The sequence below is a fragment of the Tupaia chinensis genome, unplaced genomic scaffold (genome assembly GCF_000334495.1).
Source record: "Tupaia chinensis unplaced genomic scaffold, TupChi_1.0 Scaffold000361_2, whole genome shotgun sequence".
NCBI lineage: Eukaryota > Metazoa > Chordata > Mammalia > Scandentia > Tupaiidae > Tupaia > Tupaia belangeri.
Window position 1 is genome coordinate 1,603,689 of NW_006159858.1, and position 20,734 is coordinate 1,624,422.

Here is a 20,734-nt window from a genome sequence, read left to right on the forward strand (position 1 = left end):
ACTGTTTTCACCCAAAACTAGTTTTGATTAGTTACAGAACAATGGACTACTGTGTCTGCCTTGGTGTTGAAAATAAAGCCTCTAGACAGATGATTATAATGGCACTCAGGTTTTTGTTGTTATTGTTGTTTTTAAGAATTATTTATTTTATTTTATTTGTTGCTATTATTTTTTAATTTGACGAGAGAGAGAGAACGGGAAAGTGAGAAAGCAAGCCACCAGGACTGGGATTCGAACTGCATTCAACCATGTGGGAGCCCAGCATCATAACCACCACACACTCAGTTCTATTTAACCTGGTTATCTCTGTAAGAAGGCAGTCAATGTTATGGATACTTTTTATTTTTTTTTCTTTTTCTGTTTTAGTATAGGGCAAGCACGCTTACCAAAGAGAGAAAGTGAGAAATCACCCCCCCCACCACCAAGGGGAATAATTACACCATAATCCCCTCTTCCACTTTCTGGGGATTTTGAGCACACGTGCACGTGAACTTGGCATGATTCTCAAACCACTGGCATCGGGAATCAAACTGCAAAGCTGGTCACATAGGATCCAGCATCTTAACTTCCACACCACCTACTGCCCCATGAATGACATTTTACCACAATGAATGAACACAGAAATGTCCCTGATTAGTCAATATTGCATAATGGAAAGCACTTTGGAGCAGAAATAAAGAAGCCATGTTTCTGTTTCCAGCCTGTCATCAAGTGCATGACATTGGATAAAGGTCTCAGACTCTCCACACCTCAGCTCCCCTATCCGTACGATGAGGAAGCTGGACTCGGTATTCTTTAATGTCCTTTCCAGTTTAATAGAGGCAGAATCTAAGAAATGCCCTTTTGAGTAGCAGCATTGCTTAGCTTTAACATTTTCTTTCTGAGAGTTGAACCAAGGGATGATTTGGTTAGTGATGATTTAGTGTGGCCTTGCGGAATGGTCCTTCAGGGACTTAAGAAGATCATCTCTAATTTCCCTTCCTAGTGAATAAAGGTAGTACTATCTGTGAAGCATTTAAACTTGTCTTAATACCATTTATTCTCCATATATACCACATCAAAAAGATTTCACTTGCAAACATTTCCTTCAAATTTCAGAGGCTAGCTCCTAATTCTACTGTTCTAAAATCTAGGTTCTAATTCCCTGAACCTGTCATATTTTGCAGACTGTAATCATACATCCTCTAACAGTCTGCTCCTGGAGAAAGCCCGCAGAGCATTTACCTCTTCAAGCATTCCCCAGTCCAAGTACCTTTGGGTCTCACTACTTGGTATGTTGTTCTGCTGAGTATTCACAATGGCTCTTATCATTTAAATAATTTCGAAAGCCATCCTTACCTCTATTATTTTTTTATTGTTTCTGGTTTGGCTTTGGTTTATTTTGTTTTGATGAGTCAATTTCTTTTTGGCAGAATTTTGGGGGCTAACATTTTGGGAAATGACTTTGCATTTCTAAACTTAACTGTTTTAGCCCTATTCCTGAGCAGATCTGATGCTTCTCAGGATATCTTTTCCAGCTCCTTTGTTTTTAGTGTGTTTAACCATTTCCTTCTAGAAACAGGTAAGAACCTCTATCTTTCCCTTTAACACTGGGATGACCATTTAACAAATAAATAAACCACAGTGCCTCCGTTCAACATTTAGGTATCCTCTATGATTCAGGCAGCTCCTGTGTTCGTCATGGTAGCTATCGCTTCAGTATCTGACACATTTCACTCAAAGGTAAACCAAAAACATTTTGAAACTCATTTCTAAGTTATCTTGTGCTACCGTGGTCAAACATGGTTTCAGCAGTGAAAGTCCATATTCAGTAAGCACTGTCATCAAAAATAGCTGAGTGTGAGAACTGTACATGCACACACACACACACACGCACAAGGGTACTTCAGAAAGTTCATAGAAAGAGGTAAAGGATGAGTTGGATGAGTTTATTTTGATATAAAATTTTTAAAAATCCGTAATAGTAGATCAGTGTAAAGACTGAAACCTACTATAAAAAGGAGTAAAAAGGGGGTAACCTTTCCAGGCTAGAATGCTAACTTCTTGCCCTACCCTAACCTCCTACCCTCTGAAATAGTACACTAACTTTGTAAAACTGGAATCCTGATGTGTTTTATGTTGAACACTAGCCAATAGTTGTGCAAGGGTGATCGGTCAGTTAATCTCAAAGTTAGTCGTGATTTTCAATTTATTCTATAGTTACTGTGTACTAAGGACATTTATTCATTGTAATTAAATATTAAATTATACTATTACATATTCCAGTACAAATAATCAGCCAAAATACCTCTGGTAACTGAATCACATATCTTTACTATATCTTTCTCTCTCTCTCTTTTTTAAACATTTTTTAAGAAGTATTTTATTTTATTTATTTTAATTTGACCAGAGAGGGACAGAGTGAGAGCAAGAGAGAGAGTGAGAGAGAGAGACAGGGGAAGTGAAAAAGCAAGCCACCAGGTCTGGGACTCAAACTGCAGTGGGCCATGTGGAAATCCAGCAGCCTTAACCACCATGTCACCTGACGGCTCCTACTATGTCTTTCTTAATTGCATAATATAAAACTTTATATTTTATGGCATTTATTGATAAAATCTTTGTTTCTATTTAATATTTATAGAAAGGACTTTCATATTACTGTTTCTTCTCTTAAAGTTATCTTATACACATTCAGGTTATTTTTACCTTATTTACAAATTAAGCACATTTAAATTACTAATCTAGTTTTAAATTTTAAATGAGAAATGCTTTTAAAAAGTAGGAATTAGACATCTTGTGCCCAAAATATTGAAAACATAATCCCTTTAAAAATATCCACCATCTCTCCTCTCCCTTTCCTTTAATTCAAACTAGTTAGTTTCTTTTGAAGATGTCTTTTGCCAATGTTTCTGCAAACTATTTTTGTTTGAAAATTTCAGGGTGGAATAGTTTTTTAAATGAAGGAAACTGTATTTGCAATTACAGCTTATAAAGTAAAGAAAACCATAAACTCCCTTTGGCATCAATTTGACTCCAGGTCAGAATTAGATTTCCTCTTTCTATGTGGTCTGAATTATCAACCCTTCCTTTTTGTAAATAGATAGATTAGGGGGATGGGCAGTTGGAAACGATAAAATCTGAGGGGACTTCAAAAAGTTTGTGGAAGAATGAAATCAAAGTATGCATTTATTTTGTTACATAAAAATTGGTGAAATTCATGCACAATTTTTTCATAATATATACTTTCTGTGAACTTTTTGAAGCTCCTTTGTACTGTATAAATATTAACTAAAGCTTAATTTTAAGTAAACAGTTCACTTAATTTTTGGCCTTGTTCTCTTACCATAAGTTTTTTCTAATGATGTCATTTTATATTATATATATTGAATTCAATATTATATATATATTGAATTTTCTTAATTCAATAACGTGGCTTTAAACATTTCTGATTAATGCTGTTAAAGGTTGGAATTGTTTATTTTCATTACAGATTATGTGGTAGTTGTGATGGTAATAATTGCAAAGGAAGGTATTGAGGTCTACTTTGCTACAGAATTATTTATTAGGTGCCATAAGAAAATGAAAAGGGGGAACCAACAGATGGCATAATGGTGACGTTGCTGGACTTCCACATGGCCAACTGTAGTTCAAGTCCCGGACCAAGCCACTTGAAACTCATGCTGGGCACCTGTGCATGCATGCCCAATATCCCAAGAGGAGACTGGGGGAGAACAGATTGCAGCATGGTCATCTCCCCGGGGGTGATTCTCACTTTCTGTCTCTCTCTCTCTGTGTCTCTGGCGATTGCACATGCCCTACAGCAAAATTCCCTGTTTAAAAAAAGAAAGAAAGAAAAAAAAAAGAGAGAGGAGGGACCAGCAGTTAGCATAATGGCTATGTCGCTGGACTCCCACGTAGTCAACCACGGTTCGCCTCCTGGACCCGGCGGCGTAAACTCATGCCGGGCGCATGTGCGTGCATGCCCAAGATCCCAAGAGGAGAATGGAGGAGAAGGGATTGCAGTGTGACCATCCCCTCTGGGGGGTGATTTCTCACTTTCTGTCTCTCTGTCTCTCTCTGTCTGGCGAGCGCACGTACCCTATAACAAAAACCTCTCCAAAAAAAAGAAAAAGAAAAAAGAAAGAAAGAAAAGAGAAGAAACTGAAAAGAGTACTTGTAGAGGGCTAATTCCTGGATTCTAGATCCTGTAATATATAGCTGTCTTTATAAAGCTTCTATACCAAACATTCACAAATCAATCATTAAGCTATTGTTTGAGTGGGAAAGGGTGGAGGTGGGGCTAGGAAAATCCTCTCCTTTACTCTGTTTGATCAGCTTCTACTTGAATGCATCACATAACTTACAATAATGCCTAAAGATAAAGTAAGAATTTCAACTCATAGGGCCTGCAGGTGGCATGGTGGTTAAGGTGTTGGACTCCCACATGGTCAACGGCAGTTTGAGTCCCAAACTGGTGGCTTGCTTTCTCACTTTTCCTCTGTCTCTGTCTTTCTGGTCAAATTTAAAAATAATAATAAAGATAATAAAATTAAATAAATGATTCTTAAAAAAAGAATTAAAACTCATTTTGTATAAGTTACTTAATATATATATTAGACTAACATTTATTTATGAAGTCACTGATCATTGAGCTGAACAAAAACTGAAAAAAATTATCTGGAGAGGTGAGGAAGCACATGTACCTCTTGTTAAGAAATGAAGCTTTAAGAGAAATAGAAAATGATTAAGAGTTGTTCGGTTAGAACCTAACATTAATTTTACTTGATAAGTAAATTTGACTCATGACCAAGCAGTGATAGTGACATGAAAACATTATAAACTGATAACTCCACCGCTGACGAGAGGGCTGCATGGAAGTTTTTTTTGACAGATGGCCGGCAGCAGGTGGGTTATTAAGGTATATCTTGGTTATTTGGCCATTTTTAATTCTTTACTTTCTTGGCCTTTGGCCCTTGTCCAAATGAGTCTAAAGACATGCCTAAGAGCATTTAGACTCTGCATAAAAAATGAATAATATGCATAACTTCTTAGTTTTTCTTCAAGATCATTAAAAACCTGATAGCAACAATATCAATTTCTATCATAATTTGTTGTATCTGGAGCTAAAAGTAATTTTTTTATCATGAAGACACAACTTTTAAAACAAATTTCTTAATCTACATAATATGTGAAAAAGTTTCTAAAATTAGACTTTATCTACCATTAGGCAATATAGATGTTTCTTATATCAGACTCTTGGTGGAGTGGTGTATGTTTGTTGACTTGTACTAAAGAAAATTGCAAACCCAAGAGAGGAGTGTAATGAATCCTGTACACTTAACTTCAGCAATTACTAACATGTAGTCCATTTTATTTCATCTGTACTCTATTTGTCTTCTTCCCTCTACCCTGTCCTTCAAAGTCTGATTTAAAGAAAAGTCCAGCCATCCTGTTTCATTCACAAATTGAAATGAATACAAGAGTATTTTAAAAAATTGTGAAAATGGAATTAAAGTTTGTGTTTATTTCAGTGCAAAAATAACTTTTGAAATCTATGCAGTGTTTTCACAATATGCATTTTTAAAGAATTCTTTATTTAATTTGATTTATTATTACTATTATTTTTCAATTCACTATAGGGCATGTGCACTCACCAGAGAGAGAGAAAGACAGAGGGAAAGTGAAAAAGCAAACTGCCAATTCCAGGACTCGAACTGCAGCCAGCCATGTAAGAGTCTAGCGCCTTAACCACCACACCACCTGCTGGCCCTTTTCATGCACTTTTTAAAGACCATCTATCGGTCTTTCCATAATTTATGTTAATTTTGGAAAAGTTCTGGTAACCCAAATGGTCACTGTCAGAGAAATGTTCACCTTCAAGGATCCCTGGTCCCAGCCATGGCTCCATTCTCTCAGATATGTCAGTGTTTATTCTTCCTACCTCCAGTATACCTGTATCTATTGATGTTAATTGGCAGCTTCATTTAAAAGGTGTCAAGGAAACCACTATTCATTCATTTATTCTTTTACTTCTTCACTGTTGTTATTGACACAGGCAGTACAGCGTTTAGCAAATTGGGAAAAGAACCTACCTTCCAACTTGTTTGCTCGAGTTGTGATCAAGAGGCAAAAACTTACTACTTGGAAGATACCTTTGTATGGACATTGTTGCTTCTGATTCCCTTATTTTCCCTCTAGGAAATTACACCCTCACACAATGTCCACACTACGAAACTAAATAAATAGGCAAAAACAATGACAACTGGCTTTTTTTTTTTTTAAGAGAGAGATATATTTTTGCTATAGGGCATGGGTGCTTGCCAGAGAGATAGAAAGTGAGAAATTGCTCCCGAGAGGGATGGCCCCAAAGTCACAATCCTTTCTCCTCCATTCTCCTCTGGGGATCTTGGGCACACAAGCAAATGTGCCAGCATTTTAAGCTGCCAGGTCTGGGACTTGAACTGCCATCAACTATGTGGGAGTCCAGCAAAGTAACCATTATATCATCTGCCGGTCCCAGACAACGGCTTTTTTCTAAAAGCTTACACTTTTTATGTTGCTGTTAATAGTTTAATGAGTATCTATTGCCACTTCACTCCCCCAAATCTCACTCACCACCAGATCGCTCCAGGTAGGTTTGGAAAAATGTGAATGACCACATTTTCATCTCAAAATAAAGTATTAATAGGAAAAAAAAAAACCCTATGTCCAACACTCAAGGTTTTAAGAACAAAATTTCTAAAAAATTAGATAAGAGCCTTAAGAAAATATGTATAAATTTCTATATGAAATTACTATTTTATTTAGCAACTATAATGTATTATCTTAAAATGAATAATGATAATGCAAAAATCAGTTCTCTTATAGATCAACCTCTAATTTAACATCAGTTTTTTTAGATTTATTAAAGATACTGTTTTTTGCAGCATCGAATGCTACCTAATTAAAATTCCTTTGAAAGTCATCCATAGCTTTGTGATTTTTTTGCTTTCCAAAATGGACATTCATTTTTGAAAGATATTTGATAGAAAGAAATGGAATATTTAAAGTCACATAATATATACCTGTAATGAAAAAAAAAACTAAATGATAAGCAGCCATATAAAAGGTTTCTTTTTTAACTTAAATTGAAATGGTTTTAGCTGTTTAATCTTATTTCTCCAATCAAAGCAATTAACTTGTAATATGCTATAATATAAAGCTTTTTATGTCATTTTTGCGTCTTTGGGGATTGAGAATATAAATGGTTTCTAATTTTAAGGATTCAAAAGATTTAATAACTGGATGAATTATATTTTTAAATTCCCATTAATTTATTTTAGAATGAGGACAACCCACAGCCTTTAGAAACCGATTATTATGGGGAGAAAAGGCCCGATTATTATGGGGAGAAAAGGCCTTGATTTGTAATTGTACCCAAATATGAAAGTCTACATTTTGTAAGCATAAAGATTACATTCTCTTCAAAAGATCTGCAAATTCTCATAGGCATATAACTTAGAGAATGAGAAGATTGTAATTTGAAAAATTACAGATCTCATTGTTTTTTGATGTGTGAAACCTATAAACAAATATCAGGAGATTGTATTGCAAAACTGAAAATCCCTTGTTTAGTTTTGTAAGGGACAGTTCCCTATGTGGCTTACAACCCTGATTTAAAAGAAAAATGCAGAGTAATGCAAAAGACACTCTAATCACTGCATCTAATTACAAAGAAGAATAACTCAGTAAAAATTTTAAATATCCTTGGGCAGGCGTGTGGTCTGGTGGTCAGGGCATGGGATTTCAAGTCAGTAGTCTAAATTTCTATTTTAAACATCACTTCTAAATTACTCCATGACTTTGGGCATGACATTAACTTTATTTTTAAATAAGAATTTGAGATCTGTTCTTGATAATTACAAAGCAGTTGGGGGTGAAATCCTCTAATAAAAGTATAAATCTATTACCATAAAAAAAAAATGAACAGAACAGAGAGGCAGGTGTTTTCTTGACTTCCAGATGGACAAAAAACTTACTTGACCAGAGGAAACTTCAGGTAAATATAAATGAATTCAGAAAAATGTTCTTTGCCATCAGCCCACCCATAGTAGCATGGCTACACCCTTGTGTTATTTCAAAGTCTGTTCAGGGAGTTATTTAACAATCAGTTCACAGATATGGTAACTAATTTCAGTAGCTTTCCTCTAAATTGCTCCTTTGCTTTTGAGAAAATGGTAGTCCTCAATGGAGCCCGCGCTGCTCTTTTTATACTAATTGTTATTGTCACTCTAAAGAACTTATACTCCACAGTGATGTGCCTGCTTTGTATTTTGTTTATGTGTAGTGTTTTTCAAGTGCTCCTCCAAGTGTAATAAGTACAGAGAAATTACCACCTAAGTTTTCTTTAAACTACTGCTCGATTTCCAGGGATGAATGTAGGTAAGTGATTCAAATTCTAACATACCTCTATAAATCAATTACCACAGTATTTTCACTGGGAATAATTAACATTTGAATTCAAGGAACGTGACCTGATTTATTAGGACTGTTCTCTTCTTTCTCTACTCCTTTTTCCCCTCCTTTCCTTCCTCCTTCCCTTCCACCTTTCCCTCATCACTTTCTTCTTCCTTTCTCTTTCTCCTTCCTTCCTTCTGAAATTTCAGTGTCTACCTGGATTTTTCTGAGTATAATCCTGTTATTGTATGTTTTTAATCCTGTTATAGATACAGAATTAGGCTTTATTATTGGGAAAATCCACTCAATCTTATTTGCTAAACTATCCAGTACACGAATAAGAAATGAAGAGAGAAATCAGGACTAATGTGGGATATTAACACAGCCTGTGATGGAGTTACACAAAATTTGGCCAAAATTTCAAGAAGAACCTTCAGTACCTGTTCTAGTGTACACTTTCCAGGCAAAAAATGCTCGTTAAAAATGGCAATTTATCAAGATAATGCTGCATGAAAGGAGACGGAGGCCATTAAAAGGCAAAGTAAAACAGCTTAAGGACAGATCTCAGTTTATGTTTCCCTGATTAGAAATGCAGGGTAAGAAGGCCTGGCTAAAGGACTTCAAGTACTATTAAATGCTTCGAGTCTCAGGTGAGAAATCACTGAGGTAAAGGATCAAGTCCTGGCAGGGTCAACTTGGTCTTCTGGCATTATTCAGGAGGAAAAATAGAAATAGAGCTCTCTCTAAATTTGCCCTCTAGGGAAGGTCTTAAAATGGACTCCTTGTGTGGCAGTTTGCAGTAGCTCTAATAGCTTCAGAAAGTGCCTCCAGATCCCCAGGTGAATTCATGTTAAATAAAAATGGCAGGGAATTCAACTTACTGAGTTCATAAAATTAACATTAGATTTATTTTTGTTAAACCTAAACATTTAGAAAAATATAGGTAGCGTCTCTCCTAAATGCAGGAATTTAATCCTGCATTTAGTCCATTAAAGTTCACTTCTCAGTTTTCTGTTCAGGTCTGTTCAATGCATCTTGCATCTAAAATATCAATAAGAAAATAATTCCTTAAAATGTCTTACCTTAGTTGTAAAGCATTAACTTTTTCTTTTTTTACACCAAACTTGGTTCTTCAACATCTTCTATGGGTTTCCAAATCCAGCCTTCCTTTATTGCCCCACTCCCTAAACATACAATGTAAATAGATTTAAAACAACAGCTTCTATAAGCTCCATGCTGACCCTCTGAGAAGAGAAAAAGAGGAAAAATGTTTAAAACATGGGAATGAATTCTGCTGTAACAGATCTAGGTTCCATAGGTTAACTCCTAGACTGGGGAATGCAAGATTTTCACCTTCTTTCTTCAGAAGACATTTCTTCTAAGTACCTATTATAATGATAAACTATAATTCCATGACTTGTTGATACTTGAACTTTTTCTAAAAGTTCATATTTACTCCTGTTAGCCCCAATTTTATCCAGTATTACATGATTTTTGCATTTCAATCCCAAATCTGCTAAAATACTTTCCACAGATAGAAAGATCCTCTGTTGTCTCAAATGTATTACTCATCCTGTAAAAGCTGAACTTTATTTTCAGGTGGGAAAATTATCTCTGAAGGGTCACCAAGGAGTCAGAAATAATTATTTCAGAAATGAACCTATGTCCTATTCATCTTCATTTGTTTATTGTAAATTGTAACAATTTTTAATTTATTTACTTTTTTTTGTTTGTTTAGTTTTGCTAGAGGGCATGTGTGCTCTTCAGATGGATAGAGAGGGAAAGAAAGAGAAAGAGGAGAAAGTGGGAAATCACCCCTCCACACCCACCCTGGGGGCAATGGCCATACCACAATCCTTTCTCCTCCATTCTCCTCTAGGGATTTCGGATACTCATGCCCACGTGCCTCGCATATTTTTCAAGCTGCTTGGTCTGAGATTCAAACCATAAAATTGGCCGTGTGGGATCCAGCTGCCTTAACCAGTCTGCCACTAGCTGGCCCCAATTTTTTTATTTAAATTCAAACAATTCTTATGCTGGATTGTTAACCATAAAAGAGACATTTAATAATTATTACTGAGAATCTATAAAAATGAATTATATACTACATTCTCATTGTTGACCTATTCTTGAAATGATAGCAAATACAGCTTCATGTAATTTCACAAACATTAAAATTTATCATTTGGAGTCACAATAAAAGTAATTACTACTTAGGTTTAGGTTCAACTGTGAGAGACAGAAACCCCAAATTAACAGTGTTTAAATAAGATAGAAGTTTTTTTCTCCTTATGTAAAATCTAGTAAGCAGTTCAGGAATATTATGATGTATTCATAGACTTGAGCTTCTCTTGCTACCCTCAACATCTAATTTCCAATCCATGACTCATTGTGGCTGCTGCAGATCCAGCTATTGCATTCATAGTCCAAGTAGGAAGAAGGAGAGCCAGAACACTCACTGGAATTTTTTATGACTGTCATGTGGACATGATTCTCTAATAGCATAGTCATGATTTTCAATTCTCTTCTCATAATTTTTTATTATAGTATTTCCTACTATTAAAAGATAATTTTCAGGAAAAGTTAAAATCATAACTCTGATACGATTTTATATAAAAATGTACAGATGTTAAAGATTTCATTTTATTCTCATCACATGACAAAATCAGATACATGGTTAAAACCAGCTCAAAAGGGAAGTCAGCAGCACAAATTTATAAGGAGTAAAAAAAATGTGTAGATGAATGACAAATCACACATTTTTGGGGAGGTAGGTGTAAATTAAATTAATACAATATAGGATAGAGTTTACATATTCATTAATTACCAACAATTTATGAAGGGTTTCAGATAGATTAAGGGTAATGAAGAGAGCCATTAGAATCTGGTAACCCAGAAGGGTGCACTATATGGAATCCATAGTTTTCCTTTGAAATATTGAGTCATCAGAAAAGTCATGACGCATTTTTGCATTAAAAAAAGTAGAAAAATGTCATGACTTTTCTGACAACCCAGTATCTTTTTTTTTTACAGTATCTTCCTTTTTGATGAAAAATAATCTCTAAAAAAGTATCATTCTTGATCAAAAACTAAGATTGGTCTCATATTTGACCCAAGATTTTTTTTTTTTTTGAGAGGTTTTTGCTATAGCACATGCGCTCACCAGAAAGGCAGAAAGAGACAGAGAGACAGAAAGACCCAAGATTTTTTTTTTAAGTTTATTTATTTATTTCTTCCATGAGTGACAGAGATAGCAGCAGAGAGACAGCATACTCAACAGGGTCCTGACCCTGTGGTCCACCAGTGCTTCAGCCAGCCCTGGATCACAGGCACTCACATTCCTGGCAAATATGGGGAGTTTTCGAACTCCAACCAGAACTTCCCACGTGAGTCCCTTGCAGAGAGCTGTGTTTTAACATTCCATGTGGGCCTTCTTAAATTTGCTTTGCCAAAAGCTTTCATAAGGTATCTCAGATTAGACTCTTGAGGCTAGAAAACCAAGCCAAGAAAACAACTCCCCATGAGATGTCACCTTTAGTACCTATTCATTTGAGGGAATTTCTCTAGTCTCAAGAGTCACAAAACAGCCTAAGCGGGAACCAGCAGTTGGCGTAATGGCTATGTCGCTGGACTCCCACGTAGTCGACCGCGGTTCGTGTCCCGGACCTGGTGGCTTAAAACTCACGCCGGGCGCGTGTGCGTGCGTGCCCAAGATCCCGAGAGGAGAATGGAGGAGAAGGGATTGCAGCGTGACCATCCCCCCTGGGGGGTGATTTTTCGCTTTCTGTCTCTATGTCTCTCTCTGTCTGTCTGGCGAGCGCACGCGCCCTACAGTGAAAAGAGCGCACGCGCCCTACAGTGAAAAACCAAAAAAAAAAAAAAAAAAAAAAAACCAGCCTAAGCTTCTTGGATCTGCCTGAAACTGACCTACCTTATTCACTGGAAGGCTGAGAATTCTGTAATGCTGGAAATCCTGCATCCAGGTTCCAAGTTCTTTTATCAAGAGAACTTTGTAAGCACTGGCACCTTAAAATCGACCTTAGTTCCTTAAACATACCTAGTAATGTCTAATTAAATGAGCAACATTCTCAAATATGACATCTCAGGCAAAGTTTTGGTTATGTAACTATTGTTTTCGATTATGATCTATTAAAAATAAGAATACATTCCTTTTGAATGCCTTTTGAAATGAGACAAAACTGTTTAACTGGAATGATCTATTTTTAGAACTAAAAAACTAGTTCGATGAGATAGGGGACAATGTGTTTTCTTCTGCTTAATCATCTTTGTTCCTGTCTATATTTTTCTTCTCCTTTTTAGATGTCTTACCTCACAACTTTTAACCCAAATCTTTCTCCACAGTTGCCAACTCAACTTTTAATATATGAAATTTCTTGAAATTTCAAATGAGAAAATGAAGGGGTTCAGATAATGCTACCCCAAAATATGCCACTCTGGCAGAAGGATTATTCCAAGCTGAAGGCAATTGAAGAAAAGCAGACCGGGACAAGCTCCCTGACTTCCCCTTATCTGTCTGAATAAGAACATAAACTCCCCTTGTGACAATATCCGTATCACTACCACTTCCTCTTCCAGTACACTGACAACAGCCTTATCACTGGAGATGTGATGGCATTGAGAAATAATTTATACAAATAAACCTTACTAACTAATCTTCACCTATTAGTTGCCCCAGATATTTGCCTTCCTCCAATTTGCCACCTCTAAAGGCTTGAAGTTCTTTTTCTTTATCTTGTCACTTTTCTACAAAGTTACTCTTCTTTATTAAGATGGTATATAAGCCGTAGGTTCTAATCACTCCTTTGAGTTACTCCTCTCTGAATTCTTTTTCTCTTACTACGCTGTCTTCATCAGTTTGATTTAGAGGGAGGAACCCAGCCAATGAATGTAAGATGGGTAGAGGCTAAAGTTTCTTCCTGTCCTACACTATATTGCTATGCAAATAAGAAAAAAAAAAAAATATATATATATACAGGAGAGGTTTTTGCTATAGGGCGTGTGCACTTGCCAGAGAGACAGAGACAGAAATTGAGAAATCACCACCTGTGGGGGATGGCCATTCCGCAATCCCCTCTCCTCCATTCTCCTCTTGGGATCTTGGGGACGTACGCACACACACACCTGGTGTGAGTTTAAGCCACTGGGTCTGGGGCTCGAACTGCCGTCTACTACATGGGAGTCCAGTGACATAGTCCTTATGCCAACAGCTGGTTCTGAAAACAAGAATATTTAACAGGAGTTCCCAAATTCTGGAAAGGCCAGACAGGGAGAATATCATTTATAAAAGTTTAATTTGAATTTGCCAAAGCAGAGATCTTTTTTCCAGTTATAAATAAGAGGAAAGAGAAAGAGCTTATTTGTATCTCTGGAAAACGAAATTAAAGCAACATCAACAATATTTTAAATAAAAACTATAATCATTCCTCATCAGTTCATTCAATCCTATGTAATTAATTCTCATTCCACTGGATTTTAGGTTAGCAGTTTCACAAACCCATCAGCTTCTTGACTAGAGCGCTGGAAATACTGATTCAGTCCACTGATGTAATTTCTTTTTTTTTTTCCTTATTTCCCAGGAGATAGAAACAACGTTAGAAAGCACCCGCTATGAAGCATGGTTGTACCAAAAGCCTTTCTCCTCCATCTCTCTGTCCTTCTGGGATTTGGGGCACACATGCACATATGCCCAGAATATTTTTCAAGCCAGAGGGTCCAGGACTCGAACCACGCAGCTGGCTATGTGTGATCCAGTCACCTTAAATACCAGGCCACAGGCTAGCCTGACTGATATAATTTCAAAGTTGTTCAGGCAGTTTCATCAGAAGCCTATGCCCAAAAGTACTTGGCATAGTCCTTTTCAACTGGGACTCTACAACAGTTTTTCTTTCTTTCTCTTTCTTTCCTTCTTTCTTTCTTTTCTTTCTTTCTTTCTTTTCTTTCTTTCTTTCTTTCTTTCTTTCTTTCTTTCTTTCTTTCTTTCTTTCTTTCTTTCTTTCTTTCTCTCTCTTTCTTCTTTTTCTTTTCTTTTTTAATTTGCCAGAGGACTTGTGCACTCTCAGGAGAGAGAGAGCAAAAAAGCACCACCATGAGGGCATGGTCATGCTGCTGCAATCCCTTCTCCTCCATTTCTCTCCTTCCAGGACTTTGGACATGCACACACACATTCATGGTATAGTTTCCAAGCTGCCAGGACCAGAACTCCAACCTCAAGGTAGGCCATGTGGGATTCAGCTACCTTAACCACTAAGCCACAGGCTGGCCTGACAGGTTTTTGGTTTTTTATTTTTTAAGATAAACATTCTTGTCTGTAACTGATTGCAAGATCTTTCAGGGAAGCATTAGAGTGAAATAAAGGAGTAAAAATAATCTATAGATGACAAAAGACTTAGCAAGCTACTTGTTTTTAAAAGTGAAAGATACGATGAGGGTTTATAATAATAATAACAATACAACAGACAGAGAAATTTTATTGTTTCTGCAGTGTGCAAAACCAAATAAAACAATCAAAAAAAGTTCAAGACAAAAACTTATAAATATAAAGGTCAGCCCTATTTTCAAAGAAGACAGCATTTATTGGATTTAATTTGTAAAAATGCATGAACATAACCTTTTTTTTTTTTTCTGCAGAGCATGTGAGCTTGAGGAAGAGAGGGAGTAAGAGAGGCAGTGAAAGAGAAAGTGAAAAATCATCCCCTGGTGAGATGGCCCTACCACAGTTATTTCTCCATTCTTCTCTTAGGATTTTGGGGCATGCACACACACTCACCCAGTGTGATTTTCTTTTCTCTTTTTTTTATGGTTTAGAATTTTATTTATCTATTTGTAGGTTTTTGCCATAGGGTGCATGTGCTCACCAGAGACAGAGAGGCAGAAAATGAGATCTCATCCCCCAGGGGGTTAGCCACACCACAATCCCTTCTCCTCCATTCACCTCTCCAGATTTTTTAAAAATATATTTTATCTTATTTTAATTATTTTTGAAATTAAAAAAAATTATTTCGGGGACCAGCAGTAGCGTAATGGCTATGTCGTTGGACTCCCATGTAGTCGACCGCAGTTCGAGTCCCAGACCCGGTGACTTAAACTCATGCCAGGCATGTGTGCATGCGTGCCCAAGATCCCAAGAGGAAAATGGAGGAGAAGGGGTTGCGGCGTGGCCATCCCCCCTGGGGGGTTATTTCTCACTTTCTGTCTCTCTGTCTCTCTCTGTCTGTCTGGCGAGCGCACATGCCCTATAGCAAAAACCTCTAAAAAACAAAAAAATTTATTTCATTATTTCTTATTTACATTCAATCATTGCATATCTCTATAGTGTACAATATAGATTTTCAAAGTATGCATACAGTATTTGACAACTGATCAAGGATATTACCATATACATCATTTTCAACAGAGGATTTTATATAACTTTGAAATTGAATGACTAAACAGTTTTTTCTTTTTTTAATTTCTTCTTGTTATTATTTATACATTCAATCACTGTACTTCATTTAGATTGTAAAGAAACGTTACTGAACATGACAGACACCTCATTCCAGCCCAGTTGAGAATACTACACACATCCTCATCAACAGATAATAAGCCATATTTGTGTCCCACAAATGTCTTACCTCTCTCTTTTTTTTTCCCCAAATTTCCTTTCTTACACCCTTCCCCTCCCACGCTCTCCTCCCACTTTGTCTCTAGTGTCCATAACAATTTTTAATGCTTTTATGTCCTCCGATCTTTCAGTCTCTACCATTGAGTGCAGACAGTCGGTATATGTTAAGTGGAGACATACAATGTCTCTCTTTCATAGCCTGACTTGCTTCATTCAGCAACAAATCTTTGATATTCATCCACTTTCTATCAAATTCCAGGGCCTTGTTTTTTTATGGCTGAATAGTATTTCATGGAGTATATGTGCCACACTTTTTCAATCCATGTATCTGTGGATATTTGAGTTGGTTCCATGTCTTAGCAATTGTGAATAATGCTGCAATAAATACAGCTTTTCTGACTGAGCATTCTCCTGTTCTTTGGGTAGATACCCAGTAGTGGAATTGCTGGATCATATGATAGTTCTATTTGAAGGTCTTTGAGGAAACTTCATACTGTTCTCCACAGTGGCTGGACCAATTTACATTCTCACCGACAATGTAGGAGTGTTCCCCTTTTACCACATCCCTCCAGCACTTATCATTTTTTGTTTTTTTTAATCTTCACCATTCTGACTGGGGTTAGGTGATATCTCATTGTGGTTTTGATCTGCATCTCCCTTATGATGAGGGATGTTGAGCATTTTTTCATATGCTTTTTGGCTGTTCATATGTCTTCCTTAAAGAGTTGTTTATTCAGCTCATTTCCCTATCTTTTAATCAGATTAATCATTTTCTTCTGGATAAACTGCTTGAGTTCCCTGTGTATTCTGATTATCAGTCTCTTATCTGAGGCACAGTTAATAAAAATTATCTCCCATTCCGAGGGTTGTTGATTCATACTAATTAAGTGTCCTTTGGTGGGCAGAAACTTCTTAATCTTATGTAATCCCACCTGTCTATTTTGGAGATTTGTCCAGTGTGATTTTCAAGCCACCGGATCTGGACTTGAATCATGCAGTTGGCCATATGGGATCCAACAATCTTAACCACCACACCACCTATTGGTCCAGATAAACATAATCTTTACAGGGGAAAATATCTCGAGATATCATAATAATCCTGAGCTGTAATATACTGTGAATCTAGCAAAGACATAGGAAAATATTTCAAGAATATCAAGTAAAGGGATTCAGTAAGTCTGAAATTGATCTGAAACATGTGTATATTAATAACATTTATTGGTAAATTACATGAATCTCCGTTAAGAACTACTGGCCTAAAAGATACTAAGTTCAAAGTAAGGATGCAACTAAGATAAAAAAGTTAAAAATAGGGACCAGCAGATGGCATAATGGCTGCTTCGCTGGACTCCCATATAGTCGACTGTGGTTCAAGTCCCAGACCCTGTGGCTTAAACTCACACTGGGCACATGTGCATGTGTGCCCAAAGATCCTGAGAGGAGAATGGAGAAGAAGGGATTGCCACGTGGCCATCCTCCCTCGGGGGTGATTTCTTGCTTTCTGTCTCTCTGTCTTTCTCTGTCTTTCTGGTGAGTGTACGCACCCTATAGCAAAAATCTCTCAAAAAAAAAAAAAAACTTAAAAAACAGTTGAATTTCTGATGGATAACCCATACTAGCTATTGGGTTGTCAGAAAAGTTATGATACATTTTTGCATAGAAAAAATGTCATGACTTTTCTGACAACCCAATGATACCAAGCAAAACAGCACTAGGGCTCTGATAGAAACATGGATAGTGAGGACATGACAAATTAGGAACGTTTCATACAGTGATTTGTAAAAGGTTTATATAATGCTGTTTTATACTTACAAACTTGATCTAAGAAAGGCTAACCATGTCTTCTGCTTTCAGAACTTTCCCCACACAGCTCATGGATAGTAACATATCAAATAAACCTGATTATTTGTAACACTTCTTTTTGCAAGATGAAAGAACAAACCTTTGTGTTTTTTGCAGGGGCCTTCTGGAATTTTCAGAGATAATTTCAGGTGCAAAAGATATCCTGAGAGTTTTATTTTATTTCATTTTACATTTAGGACTCGATTTGGGGAAAGTAAAAATAAAAGGTTGTCAGTTTAAGACAGGAATCAGGTCATGGATGTCTGAGAAATAAGACTTGAGCATTAATTTTCAAGGTGAGTCAAACATTTAAAAAAATAAATAGGCAGTTGGGACTGCCAGATGGTGCAGCGGTTACATCACTGGACTCCCACAGGCCAACAGTGGCTGGAGTTCTGGACCCAGTGGCTTGAGACTCATGACGGGTGCATGTGCATGCATGCCCAAGATTACAGGAGGAGAATGGAGAAAGGATTGTACTGTGGCCATACCCCTTGGGGGTTGATTTTTCACTTTTCCTATCATTGTCTCTGTCTCTCTCTCTCTGTCTCTCTCTCTCTGGCAAATGCATGAACCCTAAGGCAAAAACCTCCAAAAATAAACAGATGGTAACTTGAGTGTAAAGAAACTTAACTCCTTCTTGAGTGAGAAAGCTTTGTCCTCTTAAATAACCCACAACATAATAAAGTCAACACAAAGAAGCCTGTAAAGAGCAAAGGACGCTGGAGACCACAGTGCTGTTTCTTCAGAACAAAACTACTCTTTTCCTTGACAAGTAGAAACAAAAAGCTGCAGCTGGCCGGTGGTGTGCTGGTTATGGCAGCTGGATCATACATGCTGACTGTGTGATTTGAGTTTTGAACCAGGGACTGGAAAAACATGCCTGCACGCGCACATGTGCACCCTGAATCTGAGAGGAGGATGGAGAAGAGATGTGGCATGGGCATCCCCTCTGGGGAGTGCTTTTCCACTTTGCCTTTTTCCTCTCTGTCTCTCTCGTGAATGCACCAACCTCATTGTAAATTTAAAAATAAAAAAGAAGGGCCAGTGGGTAGCATGGAGGTTACAACAGCTGGATCCTACATGACTGACTTTACCTTTTGAGGCTAGACTCAATGGATTGAAAATCACGCCAGCATGTATGCACGTGTGCCCGAAATTTTAAGAGGTGAATGGAAGATAAGAGATTATGGATTGCTGTGTGGCCATCTGCTCTGAGGGGTGACTTCTCTCTCTCTCTTTTTCTCTCTCTCTGGCAAGCACACACACCCTATAGCAAAAACTAAAAATAAAATTAAATGAAATAAAAATGAAAAATAAAGTTAAATTAAAAAGCAGGAACTTGCATTTCTCTGAAATGATTGCTTTTAAGTAGCTCATTTACACATGTTAATTATAATTTTTTCACCAAAGTAACTTCTATTTCTCAGCAAAAACAGCAGGATGGAAGTTAGGGGAGGTGGACAACTTTGAAAGCTATACACCAGCATCCTTGCTGTCAGGTGGAGCTTATGAATACATATAACATGACTTTCTACAGTCATACGCTGTACAACTTTTCAAGATAGCAAAAATGAACCCAGACCCCAAGCTATTGCCTCTCTGCAGTATATAAAAATAAGAAGCTGAGACCAGCAGTATAGTGTAATAGTTACATCACTGGATTCCCACATAGTCGACCACGGTTCAAATCTCAAACCTGGCAGCTTAAACTCAGGCCGGGCATATGTGTGTTCATGCCAAAGATCCCAAGAGAATGGAGAAGGGATTGCAGGATGGCCATCCCTTTTGGGGGGCGATTTCTCGCTTTCTGTCTCTCTCTGTCTTTTGAGCGAGCCCATGTGCCTTATAGCGAAAACCTCTCCAGAAAAAAAGAAGCTAAAACACAATCTTAAAAGTATATTTCATGATCAATGTTTCCAAATTCACTCAGTTAGAAATGATTTATGGAGCCAATAAATAACTATTAATTAACTCGATTCAATATCAGCCCAAGGATTTAAGTTACCTGTAGATTTTAGAAATTATCTCTAAGTTGATATACTATAAAACATAATTACTGAGGCCAGCAGATGGTGTAGCAGTTACAGAGCTGGACTCCCACATGGTCGACGGTGGTTCAAGACCCACACCCAATGGCTTGAAAATCATGCTAGGCGCATGTGCATGTGTGCCCAAGATCCTGGGAGGAGAATGGAGGAGAAGAGGTTGCAGCATGACCATTCCCCCTGGGGGATGTTTTCTCACTTTCCCTCTCACTGTCTCTCTCTTTTTCTCCCTCTCTCTGGCGAGTGCACATGCCCTAAGGCAAAATCTCTTTAAATAAATATATATAATTACTACCATGTGCCATTTTTTGACCATGGAACACATCTTGTGACGGGTGAGATCCATGCCATGGAATTTAGTCAGGCAGTTTTTGCCCTGAACGTCCTCAGTAATTAGCTTGAATTTCCTAAATGCGACTTCGTCATTCTGCAGATCTGCAAGGCTCACTTCAAACACACGGCCCTTAAGGCTGTCAGATGCAATTTTGGTTCCTTGAGTCCTGGTAACCAGTGTCTTCCCAATATTTCTTATGTTGAACATAGCAGTGCTTTCACGTCATACCAATCTTTTTTAGAAAATGGATCAACCACTTTCTTCTTGGCTCCCTTTTTGCCGCCTTTCGTAAGGCGCTTATTCTTGCCAACCACCATGGTGCTACTCAGAGAGCCAAAAGGCCTCTTTTATTTCTTATTAACCTCAAAGGAAGTCCCCCAATTCCTTCTTTTGTTCAACCACAAAGCCATCCCTCCCTCTTTCATCTATCCAGTGGACATTACCTATTTTTTCACTTCCTTATTTTCTGCTTCA

General features: G+C 37.3%; 1 protein-coding gene across 1 annotated transcript in view; it reads left to right on the forward strand.

Annotated features, from left to right (window-relative positions):
• Positions 1–715: 715 nt before the first annotated feature.
• The window catches only part of CUNH2orf69 (chromosome unknown C2orf69 homolog), a 55,736-nt gene continuing 35,717 nt past the window's right edge, over positions 716–20,734 (forward strand). Inside the window, exons 1-5 of the mRNA XM_027773612.1 lie at positions 716–788; positions 1,134–1,271; positions 3,470–3,489; positions 6,035–6,135; positions 6,549–6,610. Of these exons, the coding sequence (XP_027629413.1) occupies positions 716–788; positions 1,134–1,271; positions 3,470–3,489; positions 6,035–6,135; positions 6,549–6,610 (394 nt within the window). The remainder of the gene's footprint in view (positions 789–1,133; positions 1,272–3,469; positions 3,490–6,034; positions 6,136–6,548; positions 6,611–20,734) is intronic.